We start from the raw sequence: 18,448 nt of genomic DNA on the forward strand, positions 1-18,448 counted from the left end.
GATGGTACAATAGTATTGTGTGTTTAAAGATATTCTTTCCAGACACAACATTTGATCTTAATGGTACTCACTTTAAGAGTTTAAAACTATATTGTTTTTATAGTGATGAAAAGCAAACTGGATATCAAACCTGGTTAAGTGATCTAAGGGACCAAAATTCAATTCTTAACTAAAAAATGTCTTGGTGTTTTTAATTTTATTATTTGAATTTGAGTCAGCCAGCTTATTATTTCTTGTCTCATTTTTTCAGTCATGGTGGTTGCCTCTTTTTTAATTTCAAATCCATTTCTTAAAAGTTCTGATTTCACTTCCTTCTCTGCGAGGGGCCTGTCAGTAGCTTCCTGAAGCTCGGTTACGTGGAGCTACCGAGTGATCCGCCAAAATTGGGCATTTCATTAATCATTTGATTTATTCTGGGATTTAACCTAGTAAAAAATCTAGAGCTACTGTATCTAATAATTTTAGTTGTTCTAACATATTTTTATTCGCACAGGCTGGCACTCATGACCTGCTACAGTCCCTGGTGGAAATAACAGAGGTTGCTCAGTCTAACACTGCGACTTATGCACCATGCCACTGTCCTGCGCAACTTGGCAGCTGCATTATCTGCCTGTATATACCAGTCACTTTGTGACTCTGAGACTTTCACCGTCAAGACTCACCATAGGTACTGTATACGTGCATTTATGATTTCTCAACTTGATTATTAAGGTTACAAATTCCTGTGACTGAATAGGAATTTATTGGCAAAATTTAGCTTTAACAGAAAGAGAGAATGGGTGAGAGAGAAGGAGCAAGTGGGCAAGAAAGGGAGGGAATGGATGAGAGAAAGGAGGAGTGGTCGAGAGAGGGAGGGATTGGGCGAGAGTGGGAGGGATTGGGCGAGAGTGGGAGGGAAGGGAGGGGGCGAAAGAGGGAGCAAACAAGCAAGAGAGAGGGAGAGAACAGGCAAGAGAGGGAACAAGCAGGCAAGAGAGGGAGCGATCAGTCAAGAGAGAGGGAGCAAGCAGGCGAGAAAAGGAGCAGGCAGGCGAGAGGGGGAGCGGGCAGGCGAGTGAGGGAGCGAGCGAGCGGGAGAGGGGAGCGAGTGGGCAAGAGAGGGAGCAAGCAGGCGAGATAGGGAGCGGGCCCCACACAACCTATAAATTATGTTAGAAATCTTTAAAGAATTCTGATAAAGAAAAAGATCTAGGGGGTGGTTCTAGATAGAAAACTATCACCTGAGGACCACATAAAGAATATTGTGCGAGGAGCTTATGTTACGCTTTCTAACTTCAGAATTGCTTTTAAAAACATGGATGGCGATATACTAAAGAAATTGTTCACGACTTTTGTTAGGCCAAAGCTGGAATATGCAGCGGTTGTGTGGTGCCCATATCTTAATAAGCACATCAACAAACTGGAAAAGGTGCAAAGACATGCTACTAAGTGGCTCCCAGAACTGAAGGACAAGAGCTACGAGGAGAGGTTAGAGGCATTAAATATGCCAAAACTAGAAGACAGAAGAAAAAGAGGTGATATGATCACTACGTACAAAATAGTAACAGGAATTGACAAAATCGATAGGGTAGATTTCCTGAGACCTGGAACTTAAAGAACAAGAGGTCATAAATTTAAACTAACTAAACAAAGATGCCGAAGAAATATAAGAAAATTCACTTTCGCAAACAGAGTGGTAAACGGTTGGAACAAGTTAGGTGAGAAGGTGGTGGCGGCCAAGACCGTCAGTAGTTTCAAAGCGTTATATGACAAAGAGTGCTGGGAAGACGGGACACCACGAGCGTAGCTCTCATCCTGTAACTACACTTAGATAATTACACATAGGTAATTTACACATATAAGCATGAGCATAGCTAGGAACCCATGGGTAAAGGAGTGGAGAAATACGTAAAAATAATAATGATTTTTTATTATGGAAAATTAATTAGTGAATATTAAAGATAAGGTGCTAATTGGTTTCTTAATCCCCATTTTCCTATGAATTTCTCCCTCCGTTGCTAACAAGTGCCCCCCCTTCCCTCAGTGCACCCAGTAATTATAGGGGATTTAACCTCTAACCGGTGCAGCTATTTAAAGTACTACATCCAGGTGCATATTTCTGAAAATACTTAACAAAACAAATGAGGAAAATCACTCATGGCAATTGGAATACAGGAGAAAATCATTGATAGCTATTGGAGTAGTGAAGGAAATTGCAGATAGTGCTTGGCATACAGGAGGAAATTGCAGAAAGCATTTAGAATGGTGTGAGGGTTAAAGGAGCATTAATGTTACTAGAGCATACTTTTGTTAAACTACATTACGTACACCAGAGTGCATGGAGGTTATATGTAAAATTTGGATTGGCTTCAGTAGAAGCCTCCAGATTTACTGGATTCAGTGGAATCCCAGGTAGTATAACTCATGTGAAGTCGTGGTACCGGGGTATGGTGTGGGGTTGGGAGTTCCTTGATTGCTGGTTCAGGTCACATCATTGCTCGAATTGATATTCTCACTAATGTTACTACTGAATTGTGCTTCCTTATTGACAATTAGTGCAGCATGAAGTGTACTTGAATTCTCTAAGGTTGACACTCGAGTAACTCTTTCATTTACCCTACAGAGTAGCTGCCTTGGGAGTGGATATTCAGCATGTGACAGTAGCTCACCGTGAGTCTCATTTAGTAGGACGTGATCCGCGCACTGGAACCCCTCATGACGACGAGCCGCTCGCAGTGTGCACGGCTCCTGCCAAATGGCCCGGTAAATGATAATTGTATAATGTTATGTGCGAGCAGACTGTCATAAAGTTTAGCCATATAAAAATTCTTTTCCTAAACTCAAGCTAACAAGCTAATATTTTACTTTTGCTTCTCCAACATAATTTGGGTCTCGGTAGTACAGTCGGGTTTGTTTTTGATGCACAATTGAGAATTCCGGGTTCGAATCTCGGGCAAGACAGAAATGGTTGGGCACATTTCCTTTTACCTAATGCCTCTTGTTTACCTAACAGTGAGTAGGTACTCAGGAGGGAGGGAGTCAGCTTGTTGTGGGGCTGAATCCTAGGCGGGGTCAGTAATTCGGCCTTGGGGGGGGAGGGGGCCTCAATAAAAGCCAAAAGTGTTTGAACACACTCTGGCTTCCTGTCCCCCGACACAATGAATTATAATATTTCCCCTCAAGCCTCTCCAACAGAATATTTTCCCTCTGCCCTCTCCAACATATTTCCCCTCTCCAACATAATATTTCCCTTCTGGCCTCTCCAACTTAATATTTCCCTTCTGGCCTCTCCAGCTTAATATTTCCCTTCTGGCCTCTCCAGCTTAATATTTCCCTTCTGGCCTCTCCAACTTAATATTTCCCTTCTGGCCTCTCCAACATAATATTTCCCTTCTGGCCTCTCCAGCTTAATATTTCCCTTCTGGCCTCTCCAACTTAATATTTCCCTTCTGGCCTCTCCAGCTTAATATTTCCCTTCTGGCCTCTCCAACTTAATATTTCCCTTCTGGCCTCTCCAGCTTAATATTTCCCTTCTGGCCTCTCCAACATAATATTTCCCTTCTGGCCTCTCCAGCTTAATATTTCCCTTCTGGCCTCTCCAACTTAATATTTCCCTTCTGGCCTCTCCAACTTAATATTTCCCTTCTGGCCTCTCCAACATAATATTTCCCTTCTGGCCTCTCCAACATAATATTTCCCTTCTGGCCTCTCCAACTTAATATTTCCCTTCTGGCCTCTCCAGCTTAATATTTCCCTTCTGGCCTCTCCAACATAATATTTCCCTTCTGGCCTCTCCAACTTAATATTTCCCTTCTGGCCTCTCCAGCTTAATATTTCCCATCTGGCCTCTGCAACATAATATTTCCGTTCTGCCCTCTCCGACCTAATATTTCCTCCTCAAGCCTCTCTAACAAAATACAGGAATTTTCCCCCCATGCTCATTACCTGCCATCACACACCTAGTAACTTCTGCAGTGAGAGAAGACACCAATCAAGGACGAGCCCCTGTTGCATACATTTTGTTCGTTTCAGACTGAAAGACACTCGTCCATAAAGGAAAGGTTTCTCCCTGGTTAAGGCTTGTCTCAATGTTGTCTCTTTTGGCTCTTGTTAGCAGCCGCTCATTCCAATTGGACAAACTCTGAAGCATCACCTAATTCTTACAACTCATTCAACATGTGCATCCTTTCTAAACCATCATCTGTCCTTTACAGTATATGTAAATCAATTTATCCATCCCACTTTTCATCCATTCATTTTGTTATCCATTCATCCCACTATTTATTTATCGTGGCATCCATGTATCCCTTCATTCATCTATTCCATTGTTCATCCATGTACCATGGCATATATATCCATTCCTCTATTCATACATATATCGTGTTATCCATCTCCCTCCCCCAACATAATGTATCCATCCCATACATTATGGGATGGATACATTATGAATTATAATGTAATTCATCCATCCCACTGATTAACTATCTATATATCATGGCATCTATCCATCCCACTATTCATCCATATATTATATCATCCATACATCCTGCCCCAACATAATATATTTTGTCATCCATATATTGTGTCATCCATCTCCTTCCCCAGCATAATGTATTATGTCATCCATCCCTCTCTTCATTCATATATCATGGCATCCATCCATCCATCCCACTATGCATCCATGTATCATGTGATTCATCCATCTCTCTATCCATCTATGCATTCATTGCGGCATTTGTCCACCCACTATGAAAACATATTTGCATTCATTGCATGGATCCAACATCATTTACGACACTGTTTCATTGCAGGTGTGACGTCCCTGCTAGCTTTGGTGGCTCGAGAACGTGATGAAGACACCCCGAAACTAAATCTCCTCCTCTGTGAAGCCTTTGTTGCGGTGTATCTGAGTCTTCTAGTCCATGGCTTGGCAGCGAGCGATGCTTATGTTTTGCATCGTCTTGTCGCCAGACCGCTAACTGAAAAGGATTGGGCAACACTCTTTGGCGGTGGAGTTAAGAAACTTCTAAAAGTTATAACCAATGTCCTGCCTGTAAGTTGATAGCAATGGCATCAAATCACAGTATGTGAATTATATATAAACAGGTTATTGTTTTCTTTGCTGATATCATTTTGGTAGTCAAGTTGATTATTATGGTATGTGTTGAAGAAATCATTATTTTCCCATGAATATTAAGCTAATTTTATAATTGGTTATACATGCTTGACTGTAACAAATCTTCCTTACAGTTGGGCATGTTATGGTTCAATGCCCTAAATATCTTTCCTTTTAGAGATCTAATTCCTCTTTTTTCCTACTTTGTCCTAATAATATATTTGCCATGTACTCTTGTTTTATTTGGGTTTGGTATCAAATTGGTTGACACGGATTTTTTATTACAAGTATTTACCAGTTAGATATTTAATGTAAAAAATTGCTAATTTAGTCATTCCTGAAACGATTATCTTCGAGTAAAGTTGAACCTCAGCATTGGATGTCTCATAGTTTCAAGTTCAGGGGGCTGACTTTTGTAGGATGCTGAGATGATGGTCGGTTACAGAATCATTTCAGGAAAATTTGTTGGTGTTAGGTTTTTGGTTTAATTAGTATTTTTTTGCGTTAATCAATACGGTGATGGTATTTTTCTCAGAATCAAAGCTCTACAGAGAGGGAAGCTGGTGGCGGAGCTTCAGTGAGTGGAGAAAGAATTTTGTCAACAATATCAAACCTTCATAAGACTCGCATCAAGTTCAACATGAAACTTCTAGGTCAGCTGGGCTTCCAGGATCCACGTGGCTTCTCTAGTGATGGGGAGACAAAGCCAGCATACAGGGAACAGTTTCTGCCCCCAGAGATGTCCATTGTGTCGCTGCTTATGAAGAAAGTAAGTACTGTACTATATTAGTTTTGTGAAATTACGTATTATTCTTATATTATTATACATAATAATTATTATTTTTTATGCAACTGCGTAAGTGCAGTCGCAGGATGAGTGCTATGCTCCTGGTGTTCTGCCTTCCCAATAATCTTTGTCATGAATAAATCCACAAGGGTCGTGATGAGGGTTCGAACTTATGTCCAGGATGATCCCAGATGTGCCTTTCGACAGCGCCACAACGTGGTATAAGAATTGCAACCGAGATTGCTACTGCTCTCACACGGATCCCGCTGTCTCTCCCAGACACAAACCGGGGTTTTACACAATTCCCCCATGCACTCGGGCTCTGTCTACATATGCATGGGGCAATTGTGTAAAACCCTGGTTTGTGTCTCAGAGAGATTGTGGGATCCATGTGAGAGCAGTAACAATCCCGGTTGCGATTCTTTTACCATGTCGTGGTGCAGTCGATTAAGGCGTGTCTGGGATCATCGTGGACGTAAGTTCGAACCCTCTAAACGGCCCTTGTGGATTTATTCATTTGATAAGTCACGCTATTGTGATTTCTGTGTGTATCTTTGTCATCTGATGCCTTGAAACTGCTGATAGATTTGGCATCCACCACCTTCTTACTTAACTTATTCCAGACTTCTACAACTCTGCTTTTGCATAGAAAAAGTTTCATATATTTTGTGGGCACCTTTATTTCCTTAGCTTGAATCTATGGCATCTACTGTGTGAGCACATGTGTAAGTGATGCCATATATGGAGCACAGTACTTAAAGTTCACTGCTAATATCACATCAACTTGATTTCATTCCTAATTAATATCTGTTATATGTATTTTAAAAGTATTTCACTGCAGTCAGCCTTAATATTTTAGGTTTTGCTTCAGTTTTTACTGGAAACTAAAGGATATGCCTAATTTTTTGCAGTGTTCTTGTTGTTTACCATCCAGAGTTGTTTCTATATGAGTTTTGCACCACTGAAAACTAAGTGTAGTTACAGGATGAGAGCTACGCTCGTGGTGTCCCGTCTACCCAGTACTCTTTGTCATGTAATGCTTTGACAGTACTGTCATTACTGACAGTTTTGGCCTCTATAACTTTCTGACTTGTTCCAACCATCTGCCACTTCGGTTGCAAAAGTGAATTTTCTTATTTCTTCTGCAGCTTTGTTTAGTTAGCTTAAATCTATAACATCTTGTTCTTGACATTTCAGGTCACGAGAATTCATCCTTTTCAATTTTGTTGATTCCTGTTACTATTTTGAACGTACCATGTAGTGATTATATCTCTTATTTTTCTTTTATCTTCTGTCTTTGGCATATTTAATGCCTATAACCTCTCCTCGTATTACTGGCTATTCATGTCTGTGCACTTCTTGGGTGGCTTAATCTCTGTCAATCAATCTCTCCTCGTAGCTCCTGTCTTTCAGTTTGGAAGCCATTTAGTTATATGTCTTTGCAACTTTTTCAGTTTGTTGATGTGCTTCTTAAGGTACGGGCACCATACAACTACTACATATTCCTCCTTTGGTCTCACAAAGATTGTGAACAATTTCTCTATTTCATAATCCATGTATTTAAAAAAATATATGAAATTGAAAGGTGTATCATAGGCTCCTTACACAATGCAGCCTTCTTACATAGGCTTTTATGTAGTCCTCGGGTGATAGTTTTCTGTCTAGAACCATCCCTTGACCTCTTTCTGGAGGGAGCCCCTTCGGCTCCCCGGAGATATCCAGTCTGATATTAGACTTTGGCATTAGTCAATGTGAATGGAGTTCTAGGCCTACCAGGGACCATGAGCCAGAACCTGGCCCCCTCAGAGAGGCACGAGGAGCAATTGCCTGTCGAAACCCCTGTGTGGTTAGAAGCATGTCTGGATGTCTGCCATCGACTGGATCAGGCACCCAGAAAGGTGAGCATCCCGAAACAAATCACTGTACTGGTTAAAAAATTGCTACTGAAAGTCGAACTAGTGGACAGAACTCCACAAACAAAAATGAGTAAACGAGTATGACGTCACACGTCGCCGCGCCACCGTCTGCGCAGCTCCCACCCTCCCCGGAAGGGGTAAGGGGGAGCCCCAGACCCTCACACCGGGAATCCACACCTCAGTTCTTTGGCTGATGTGATTAGTCTTTCTGACTCGAGTCTATCACCACTTGTATGGTGAGGAGGTGGCCTCAATGATGGTGTCCCACCTGTGTGTTTCATCTCGGCTGGCAGTATGAAGTTTGCTGGCAGTCCTTCTGTTATTTCTTGTCTTTTCATAGCTGTACTTCTATCTCTGTTCCAGTTGTTTTGTAGTTGTTCTACAAAACAACCTTTCGCAGTTGTTCCAGAACCATCATCTTATGCTGAATACTGTCGTCTCGATCGTGCGGCGCTGGCAGAGCTGCTGCAGCTTGTGTTCAGCGTTGATGTTACTTCTGCACTGGTCCGCAAGCTGTCTTGTGCGTTGTTTCATCTCCGGCCTGCTCACGCGCCACCTGAGCCATCCTGGTCATTGGACCGGGTTCTCTCTTTTCTCTCTTCGCCTCAGTTTATGTTGGCCCCAGCGGTTCAGGATTGTTTTTCCAAGGCTCTTTTCCTGTTGGCATTGGCTTCTGGGGGTCAGGTCGGGCAGCTTCATGTTCTCCTCTGGCACAGGGGTTTCCTGCTCTTTTGGTCCTGGTGGTATGTTTATTCGTCTGTAGTCATCTCCTTTTCTGGCGAAGAATGGGACTGCTACTTTCTGGAAAGACCTTTGGGTTGTTGAAGCTTGGTTAGTTAAGCCGGGGGTGCATTATGTGTTGTGTCCAGTCGCGGCTCTCCGCTGTTACTTGCACGCCACGGCGTTGGTGACCAGGAATGCGCTTTGGGTTAACCCGGTTTCCCTTCTTCCCTGTTCCAGGGTTCAGGCCTCCCAGGTCATCCATAGGGTTATTCGATCTAGCCAGCCTACGGCCTATTCTCGTGCCCATGACGTTCATAAGTTTGCTGTGTTGGCTGCCATCTTTGGTAACATGTCTTGTTACCAAGATGTTACCAAAACCCCTTGGGCACGGGGTTTTTGGAGGTCAAACAGGGTCCTGACTGCTCGCTACCTAATTAGTGTTCCTGGCCCTTGTCAGGCATGTGTCAAACTGGGTCAGCGGTTGTAGCCAGTTGTCTCGACTTTGAGTTGAGAAGCTAGTGGTGACTGCCTCCCGGGTAAGTCCCTCTTGTTTTCTATTTGGTTAAGTAGCTCTGGGGAGCCAAAGGGGCTCCCCCCAGAAAACCAGCTTTGAATGTAATGAAACGCCATTTTCTGGGTGAGACCCTTGAGGCTCCCTGGCAACCCTTCCTCCCTCCCTCCAGTTGGTGGTTTTTGTGTGTGTTGACATCCAGCCTCAGAACTAGGGGTGTGAATAGCCTGTGCAAGTGTCTGGGACTCCCCCTTCCCAGGGGGAGGGGGGTGCACAGATGGCAGTGCAGTCATGGTCGTGATGTCATGCTCGTTTGCTCATTTTTCGTTTGGGGAGTTCTGTTCAACAGTTCGGCTTTTTGTAGCAATTTTGTTTACCAGATAGGGTTTGTTTTGGGGTGCCTACTTTTCTTGGTGCCTGACCCAGTCAGTGGCAGAAATTGAATGCTTCCTTCCAAACGGGCAGTTTCTATAGGCAATTGCTCTTCATGCCTCTCTGAGGGGGGCCAGGTTCTGGCTTGTGGTCCCCCGATAGGCCTAGAATTCTATTTGCTTTGACTGATGCCAGGGTATAATACATTCATATCAGCTCAGATAGCTCCGGGGAGCCTCTAAGGTCTCGCCAGAAAATGGCGTTTCATTATATTGAACTTTTTTTTTCAGCCCACACTACCACCTGAATATGAGAACATTGATTATGATTCTTCTGCAAGTGATACTGAAGATGTAGATATGGATTATGAGGAGGATGAAGATGTGTTCAAGGAACCCAAGGTAAGTATATAATTGTTCAAGTCTTATTCATTGAACTCAAAATTGTCATCCTGACTTATGAGGAAAAAAAAATATTTTTTTACTTTTTCTTTTAAAATAGTACATCTGTATTCAAAAGTATGGAAAGTACATAAACATTTATATATGTACGTATATATATACAGTAGAACCTCGGTTTTTGAATGCCCCTGTTTTCAAATTTTTCGGTTCTCGAGCTCAATTTCTTCAAAAAAATTTTACTCAGTCCTCGAGGTTTACCACAGTGCTCGAGTTTGTTGATACATGTGTGGGTTGATGAATGCGTGGGTCTGTTCTGCTGAGCAAGGGGTGGGGTGGCGTGCAGGACAAGGCACACACACTTTACCAGTGTCTCCTGCCTAGTGACGATCGCAGTTGAATATTGTATTTGGAAGGACAACAGGATGGACGGTGGGGTACTGGATGGATGGTGAGGGGATTAGATGGATGGATGGTGAGGGGACTAGATGGACGGATGAATGGTGAGGGGACTGGATGGATGGATGGTTGGGGGAACTGAATGGATGGATGGATGGATGGTTGGGGGAACTGGATGGATGGATGGTGGAGAGAACTGGATGGAAGGATGGTGAAGGCACTTGATGGATGGGGGAAACTGGATAGATAAATGGTGGGGGGAATTGGGTGGCTGGACAGATGGTGGAGGTCGACTGGATGGATGGATGGTAGAGGAGGGACTGGATTGATGGATGGTGGGGGAAACTGGATGGACAGTGGAGAGAGACTGGATGGATGGATGGTGGGGGGGGGGGGGGACTGGATGAATGGATGGTGGAGGGGCAGGTGGCAAAGTGGGTAGATAGGCGGACAGCAGTGGTCGTGCAGGTGTCAGTGTGTGCAGGCGAGCAGTAGTGAGGTGGTTGACAGAGCTGGTCACCCTCCCCCACTACCTACCTCCATTCCCCCCATCCCACACCCTTCCAGCTTTCTCCATCCCCTCATCTCCCACATCAGACCCCCCCCCCCCTCCCCCAGCTGTACCCCTCCCAGCCATATGGACGGACGGATGATGCCTGCCCATCCTCTCCATGATTCTTTCTTTTGTAATGCTTTGACTTATAATGTGTGCATCCGTTTCATTCTGCAACAGGTCATGGCCGAAAACACAGAGCACTGTGACGCAGATTCGTATTCCTGGTGCCTACTGAGGTTGGCCACCGTGCGTGCAGCAAAGATAGTGGTAGGACGGTTCTTGGAAGTTGCTGGGGTCGAGTTACTTGGTAAGGGACAAAAAGGTACACCCACACACGCTCTCTTGCTGCTCTAACATACGTGCATCTGCTCTCACTCCTGCTACAGTAGTCCATATTTAGTAACATATTTTAATACACATAATTGCACAATTTGTGTGTGTAAAATACACTAGTGATTTTAACTGAATGTCTTCAATATATTGGGCACAGCTTAATTTTTCTCTTGCATCGTACTTGAACCGTATTGATGATATCTGAACTGCACAAAACATAGCAAATTGATATACTAATGTTTTTTTGTTTCTGCACAAATTCATGTTGTATGTCAACATTTTTGTCTTAAAAGAACCTCAGAGCTTTGATATAAAATGCTGAGATAAATCAATAGCTTGATAGTTGCTAAACGTTCATTCACAATCTTCCTCAAACACCGAGACCAGAACCTATGTACCCCAATCACTCGGTGCTTGTGTGGTTTGGGCTTCTCTGGTCCCTCAGTTCCTCTTCCACACACAATCTTTCAATCTATAATATTGCCAGTATTAATTTATTTTGTGTATCAGTATTAGAGGAATTTGTAATCCTATTTGTGTTACCAATATTAACATTGATCTAGTGGGTTACAAGTGTCTTAGCTCTAATTATAGTGATGTCTTTCTCTTCTGTAGTGTACATCTTGGTCTTTAACTCACTACTTAATTTTCCTTCAAATGCAAGAGCTCTTTTAGTACAAAACACAGTAAACAACAAACATTGGTACATTTTACTCTGTTGTATAAATTGTACTATAATTTTGTTACTTTCCATGCATCATTGCTTTTATGTATCTTATGTCGCGGTATGCATCAACCAGCTCGTTCATCTAAGGTTTCCCAACGTCAAAAAATTGTCTTACTAAAGTTCCCTCTCCTAACCTACCAGAGGACACAAGACAGAAAACGGGATAGTATGTCAATTATGTGAGACACTACCATTTTCAAGTACAAAAATTTTTTGCCTTAGGTAGATTATACGTAAAAATTGTGACCGTTGTGGGTTGCGCCCACAGTAGGTACATCTCGTGTGTGTGTGTGTGTGTGTGTGTGCGGGGGGAAGGGGGGGGACACATTTCTACCAGTAGTGAATTGACTTGTGGGACCTTGATCAACCTAACTATAGGCTTCCTCTCCCTGACAATGGGAATTAAAAAACTAATATCTGCAGTCAATTGACACATAGTTAAAAAAAAAACAGGTAAAGCGATCTTAAATTTACTCTAATTCATTATACAGTACAAAGTTTTGAACTGCATAATATGAAATAAACATGATTAAAAATGTCAGTAATATGTTGAAGCACTTTCATTTGTCACTCGGCATCAGGCTGCTTGCATCATACTCATGGGATTTACAACAAATACAAGAGCCCAACAAATAAAAAACTAGGAAATCATTGGGAGCCGTCTGGTGATGTGAGTCATGCAAGACGGGCTCACGCGGCCTCGAAGGGTTCTTAACTCAGAGCAGACATTCTAATTGGTTGGCTACACACTAGTCTAAGCCATAGGTTTCATTTGCTAAAATCTTCTTTAGCATGCAGAACTTATGTGTTTTAAGCACTCTTATGATCTATGAGATTTGATATTTTAATGGTATATAATATATAAGTATGAAAGAAGAGCTTTGCTATATTATATATTGTATTTAGAATCTAGTTTTCTAATTCTTTGTTGATTTTTAATTTGTAGAAGAGTTTTGATATTCAGTTATATTTCATTCACTTGGATCATCGAAGACTCAAACTTACGCCTCAAAAATACGAGACATTTGTCCTATAAACTAGGCAGCGGTAGCACAACCATCTCATACTCTCTGTCTTTGAGTTTGACTCTCCAATAAATCATGACTGTAAAATATTATTACCCGTGATATTGTGGATTGCATCTTATATTCAGTAATATATTCCAAATTTTGCCTTGTTTCATCAATATGTTAAATATGAAGTTCAGATTTTAGTAGAATAGTGGAATCCAAACCCTTGGCTTTGCTTATCCTGACTGGCAAAGACACTAACACCAATAAACACAATCCAGATACTTTGCACATTTCCAGAATTAGTCCAAGCAATTTGTAAATTGATTCATATTTCACCAGTCTTTGTAATATGTAATATGAAAATACTGAAGCCATACAGTAGGATTGAACTCCCATCCCTGGACTCCGCAGCCACACACACTGTCCATTGAGGAGCCCATAGATGCAAGCTCAATCCCATTGTATGACCTCAATGTTTTCCCACAGATACATCAGGTTCTTGTCATTTCTTTGCATAATAATGGATAAATATGCTCTCAATTTTCTAAGTCATTTTCTTCAAAACATATATTGAAATAATTATTATTATTTTCTGTGGGGAGCTCCTTTGGCTCCCTGGAGCTATCAGATTGATATGCGATATATTAGTCTGGGGCATCAGTCAATTGGAATTCAGCCTACTGGGGACAACGACCGGAACCTGACCCCCTCAGGGAGGCAATGGGAGCAATGTCCTATGGAAAACCCCTTGTACTTGAGGGCATTCCATGTCTGCCATCAACCAGGTGTAGTACCCAGAAAGATAAACATAACAAAAGAGACCCCACTTGGTAAGAAAATTGCAACCAAAGACCGAACAGAGAGGTAGAATTCCCCCAGCCTAAAGAACAAGCAAACAAGTTAACGTCACACCCCGCCGCCATGTCGCTTGTCTGCGCAAACCTCCCCTCCCCAGACAACCTCCCCCCGCCGCCCTGGCTACTCAACAACACCAGTTTGTTGGACGATGCAATGTGAGGCGGTCGTCGACTCTGGCCTCAGTTTCTTGGCAGTTGCGTACTTTAGTGGTGTGTTTAGCTGTGTGTGATGCGGTGGCCAGGAAAAACTTGAGTACTTGGGCTGCATGTGCTTAGGGCTACCTTCCCTAAGTGCCCTGTGAGTATTACCCTTGAGTTCTATGGTTCTCTTCTATAGAGCTTTCAGGAACCACTTCCTTAGAGGGTCTTCACTACTCGGCAATTACCCCGCCTTTGAGGCTAACTGGGGTTTTTATGACATTTCTTTGGCCTTGGGTAGAAAGTGGAATTGTTTGATGATAGGGGCGCAAGGTACTGTGCTGCTTGCCTACCTACGCGGTGGCCAGTTTCTGTTCCTTCTCGGGACATTGTACTTTTGCGGGTTTTTATTTTCTATTTGTTTTCCTAGCCTGGAGGGGGTCTGCCATGTTTGGCTATTGGTCCACTTCTGTTATTTTGATGGCCCCCTTCTAGGCCCCCGCGATTGTACAAGTTGCAAGGGTTCAGCTTTAGCAGTTTTCCCTTGTTAGTTTGGACCTAACCGGTTTTGCAGTAATTGGCCTGGGCTTCTCGTTGCAGTCAGCCTGTGGGCCCTGGAAATCACCATTGGGGCTCATTTGACCAATGGATGCGTCTTTTGAGTTCTAGCTCCCCTTGTGCAAGTTTGAAGTTGCTCTGTGCCCTTGTCTCAGGGTGACAGTCACCTGTTGTGTCTCCATCATGCTGCCTGCTGGGTCAATAACTCCTTTGACCTGGAGTCTTACGAGTCATGTTCTCTGCTCGCACTCCAATTTACTCATTCTCTAGACACTGAGGTTCGGGTATAGGCAGCGTCGGCATTGCAGCTAGGTTTAGGTTGCTGCAACGTGTTAGGTTGGTTGCCCACCCGGATGCTCCGAGGCTGCCTCGTTTTGGTTATAGGAACCCGGACTTGGGAGTGTTAGTCGCTTCAACTTTGGTTCCATCCGCGCTTCCAAGTCTTTCCCTGGTTGGGGTGGTTCGCCCTGCAAAAGCCCCCCTCCCTGTGCTCCCGCCTCCCAAAGGTCTGAGGGTTTCGGCGTCGGGGTGGGGTTTATTTGGCTTCAGTCTTGAGCTTCTTTGCCCTTCTTAAGTTCTCCTTAGACTGGCTTAAGGAAGATGTGGAGGCATTGAGTGCTGGTTACATGTCTTGGGCTGATATTCAGGCGCAGGGATTTTGGAGGTCGAACTGGGTCCTGGCCCACCCATTATTTGGTCATCATTCCTGGTCCTGGTTGTTCGTGTGTCACTTTGGGTTGCAGGTTGCAGCCAGTTGTTTCAACCTGACTCGACTCGAATTGAGGAGCGAGTGGCGGCCACCTCCCAGTAAATCCCTCTTTTACTTGTCTTTGGTTAGGTAGCTCCAGGGAGCCAAAGGGGCTCCCTACAGAAAACCAGTGTTGAATGTAATGAAACCCCATTTTCTTGATGAGCCCCAGAGGCTTCCTGGTCGGTCAGCCTCCAAACTGGAGATGCTGAGTAGCTGATGCTAGGGGTCCGGGGCTCTCCCCTTCCCTGAAGAGGAAGGGGAGACAAGGACAAGGGCTGCGCAGACAAGCGGCAGTGTGTGACGTTTGCTTGTACTTTAGATTGGGGGGACTTCTACCTCTCTGTTTGGTCTTCGCTTGCAATTTTCTTACCAAGTGGGGTCTGTTTTGTTATGCTTATCTTTCTGGGTGCTAACCCCAGTTGATGGCAGACATGGAATGCCCTCAAGTACATGGGGTTTTCCATAGGCCATTGCTCCCATTGCCTCTCTGAGGGGGGCCAGGTTCTGGTCGTTGTCCCTAGTAGGATGAACTTCAATTGACTAGACTAAAATATCGCATATCAGTCCGATAGCTCCAGGGAGCCTCCGGGGCTCACCCAAAAAATGGTGTTTCATTACATTCAACGCTGGTTTATTTTATGTATTGTTTACGACTAAAATGCTGAGTATAAATTTGCTATTTGTATTTAGTCACATCAGCTTCATTGCTGTATTGCACAAATAGTTTAGATTTGCACATACAGTACTGTTTGCAGTATCTTTGTCTAATGTATCAAGGAATATTAACACTTTATTTCCTATTTGAAATCTAAATATCAGTTAATTAACATACTCTAGAAGTTTTACATATAATTATCTAAGAAGGCTTCCTCAATTCATTTTAAAATGGGTTATTAATGTCAGACCTGTCATAGTGGCCACACACAGCATTCACCTGTTGCTAGCAGCCACAAAATGTCCACCTGTTGCTATCAGCCACAGAATGTCCACCTGTTGCTATCAGCCACAGAATGTTCGCCTGTTGCTATCAGCCACAGAGTGTCCGCCTGTTGCTATCAGCCACAAAATGTCCACCTGTTGCTATCAGCCACAGAATGTCCACCTGTTGCTATCAGCCACAGAATGTCCACCTGTTGCTATCAGCCACAAAATGTCCACCTGTTGCTATCAGCCACAAAATGTCCACCTGTTGCTATCAGCCACAAAATGTTCACCTGTTGCTATCAGCCACAGAATGTTCGCCTGTTGCTATCAGCCACAGAATGTTCGCCTGTTGATAGCAGCCACAGAATGTCCACCCTGTTGCTAGCAGTCACAGAATGTCCACCCTGTTGCTAGCAGCCACAGAATGTCCACCCTGTTGCTAGCAGTCACAGAATGTCCACCTGTTGCTAGCAGTCACAGAATGTTTGCCTGTTGCTAGCAGCCACAGAATGTTCACCTGTTGCTAGCAGCCACAGAATGTCCACCTGTTGCTAGCAGCCACAGAATGTCCACCTGTTGCTAGCAGCCACAGAATATCTACCTGTTGCTAGCAGCCACAGAATATCTACCTGTTGCTAGCAGTCACAGAATGTCCACCTGTTGCTAGCAGTCACAGAATGTCCACCTGTTGCTAGCAGTCACAGAATGTCTACCTGTTGCTAGCAGTCACAGAATGTCCACCTGTTGCTAGCAGTCACAAAATGTCCACCTGTTGCAGTCACAGAATGTCCACCTGTTGCTAGTAGTCACAGAATGTTTGCCTGTTGCTAGCAGCCACAGAATGTTCACCTGTTGCTAGCAGCCACAGAATGTCCACCTGTTGCTAGCAGCCACAGAATGTCCACCTGTTGCTAGCAGCCACAGAATGTCCACCTGTTGCTAGCAGCCACAGAATATCCACCTGTTGCTAGTAGTCACAAAATGTCCACCTGTTGCAAGCAGTCACAGAATGTCCACCTGTTGCTAGCAGTCACAGAATATCTACCTGTTGCTAGCAGCCACAGAATGTCCACCTGTTGCTAGCAGCCACAGAATGTCCACCTGTTGCTAGCAGCCACAGAATATCCACCTGTTGCTAGTAGTCACAAAATGTCCACCTGTTGCAAGCAGTCACAGAATGTCTACCTGTTGCTAGCAGTCACAGAATATCTACCTGTTGCTAGCAGCCACAGAATGTCCACCTGTTGCTAGCAGCCACAGAATGTCCACCTGTTGCTAGCAGCCACAGAATATCCACCTGTTGCTAGTAGTCACAAAATGTCCACCTGTTGCAAGCAGTCACAGAATGTCTACCTGTTGCTAGCAGTCACAGAATATCTACCTGTTGCTAGCAGCCACAGAATATCCACCTGTTGCTAGCAACGACTAGCGCTAGAATTTGACAATTATTTATGTGTAAATACATTAAGAGAGCAGAACATGATGAATGTTCAGATGACTGAAACAGGATTTCATTGTGCACCTCTAGTGGTTATGGACCAGGCATCTCTCTTAAAGGTCTTCTGTTTATGAAGGCCTCTCCAAATTCTGTAAGTAGCCTTATGCTACTTTATTTATGCACAGGTTTGACTGTATCCACTTTATATCAAACTGAGGGGAATACATGAAAGTTTATACTTGTAAAGCGTTATGTTATAATTATTCACTAATAAACCTGTGTTAAATCCAATTATTTATTCAGAGCTACCGATGCAAAGTCCACTGCTACATTCCATCTTGCGGAGTCTAGACCAGTGGCTCGCTGCCCTCGTGACACACATCGAAAGCAAGAAAGGTCCTCCACCAGAGTACATTCCTGGATGCTTTGCCGAGTCTCAAGTTGTCGGCCCGGCTATTTTGAAGTATCGAGGCTTGCTAGAGACTCATAATACACCATTTGTGTGAGTATTAACATAGTTTTATTTTGAGGGTTATTCCAGGGCCGGATCTAACTCTTTTTGGGCCCTAGGCCAAGACAGTTAAATGGGCAGTGTAGTCAGTAGCCTTCTAGTCAGTGTGGCTATTCAAAGATTAAGTATACATGTAGACAGCTGGTGGGGCCCTAGGCCATGCACTACTTGGCCTGTTGAATAATCCAGACCTGGCTTAATCCTTATATATTATAGCTGAACAAAATTTCAGTCATATTTCAGTAACCTAGAGATTGCTACTAAAGAGACCTAAAGGGTAGGCCCCTTTAGTAGCTTCTCTAGGTTACTGCTGTTGCACTCCTGAGATCAAGACTCAGGAGTTGGGCTATTGGCCAAGCCTTTCAGGGCTTAGACTGATACTCTAGATGGCTTCTGCAGTAACCAGAAACATTGCACAGATAAGTCTCCAACTTTCCACCT

At 43.6% G+C, this 18,448-nt stretch overlaps 1 protein-coding gene across 1 annotated transcript in view; it reads left to right on the top strand.

The window, feature by feature from the left end:
- The window catches only part of Rbcn-3A (rabconnectin-3 alpha), a 185,250-nt gene that overhangs the window by 119,825 nt on the left and 46,977 nt on the right, over window positions 1-18,448 (top strand). Inside the window, 8 exon segments of the mRNA XM_069336828.1 lie at window positions 494-544; window positions 546-667; window positions 2,603-2,742; window positions 4,791-5,032; window positions 5,631-5,864; window positions 9,695-9,805; window positions 10,935-11,079; window positions 17,800-17,998. Of these exon segments, the coding sequence (XP_069192929.1) occupies window positions 494-544; window positions 546-667; window positions 2,603-2,742; window positions 4,791-5,032; window positions 5,631-5,864; window positions 9,695-9,805; window positions 10,935-11,079; window positions 17,800-17,998 (1,244 nt within the window).

The sequence above is a fragment of the Procambarus clarkii genome, chromosome 37 (genome assembly GCF_040958095.1).
Source record: "Procambarus clarkii isolate CNS0578487 chromosome 37, FALCON_Pclarkii_2.0, whole genome shotgun sequence".
NCBI classification, from domain to species: domain Eukaryota; kingdom Metazoa; phylum Arthropoda; class Malacostraca; order Decapoda; family Cambaridae; genus Procambarus; species Procambarus clarkii.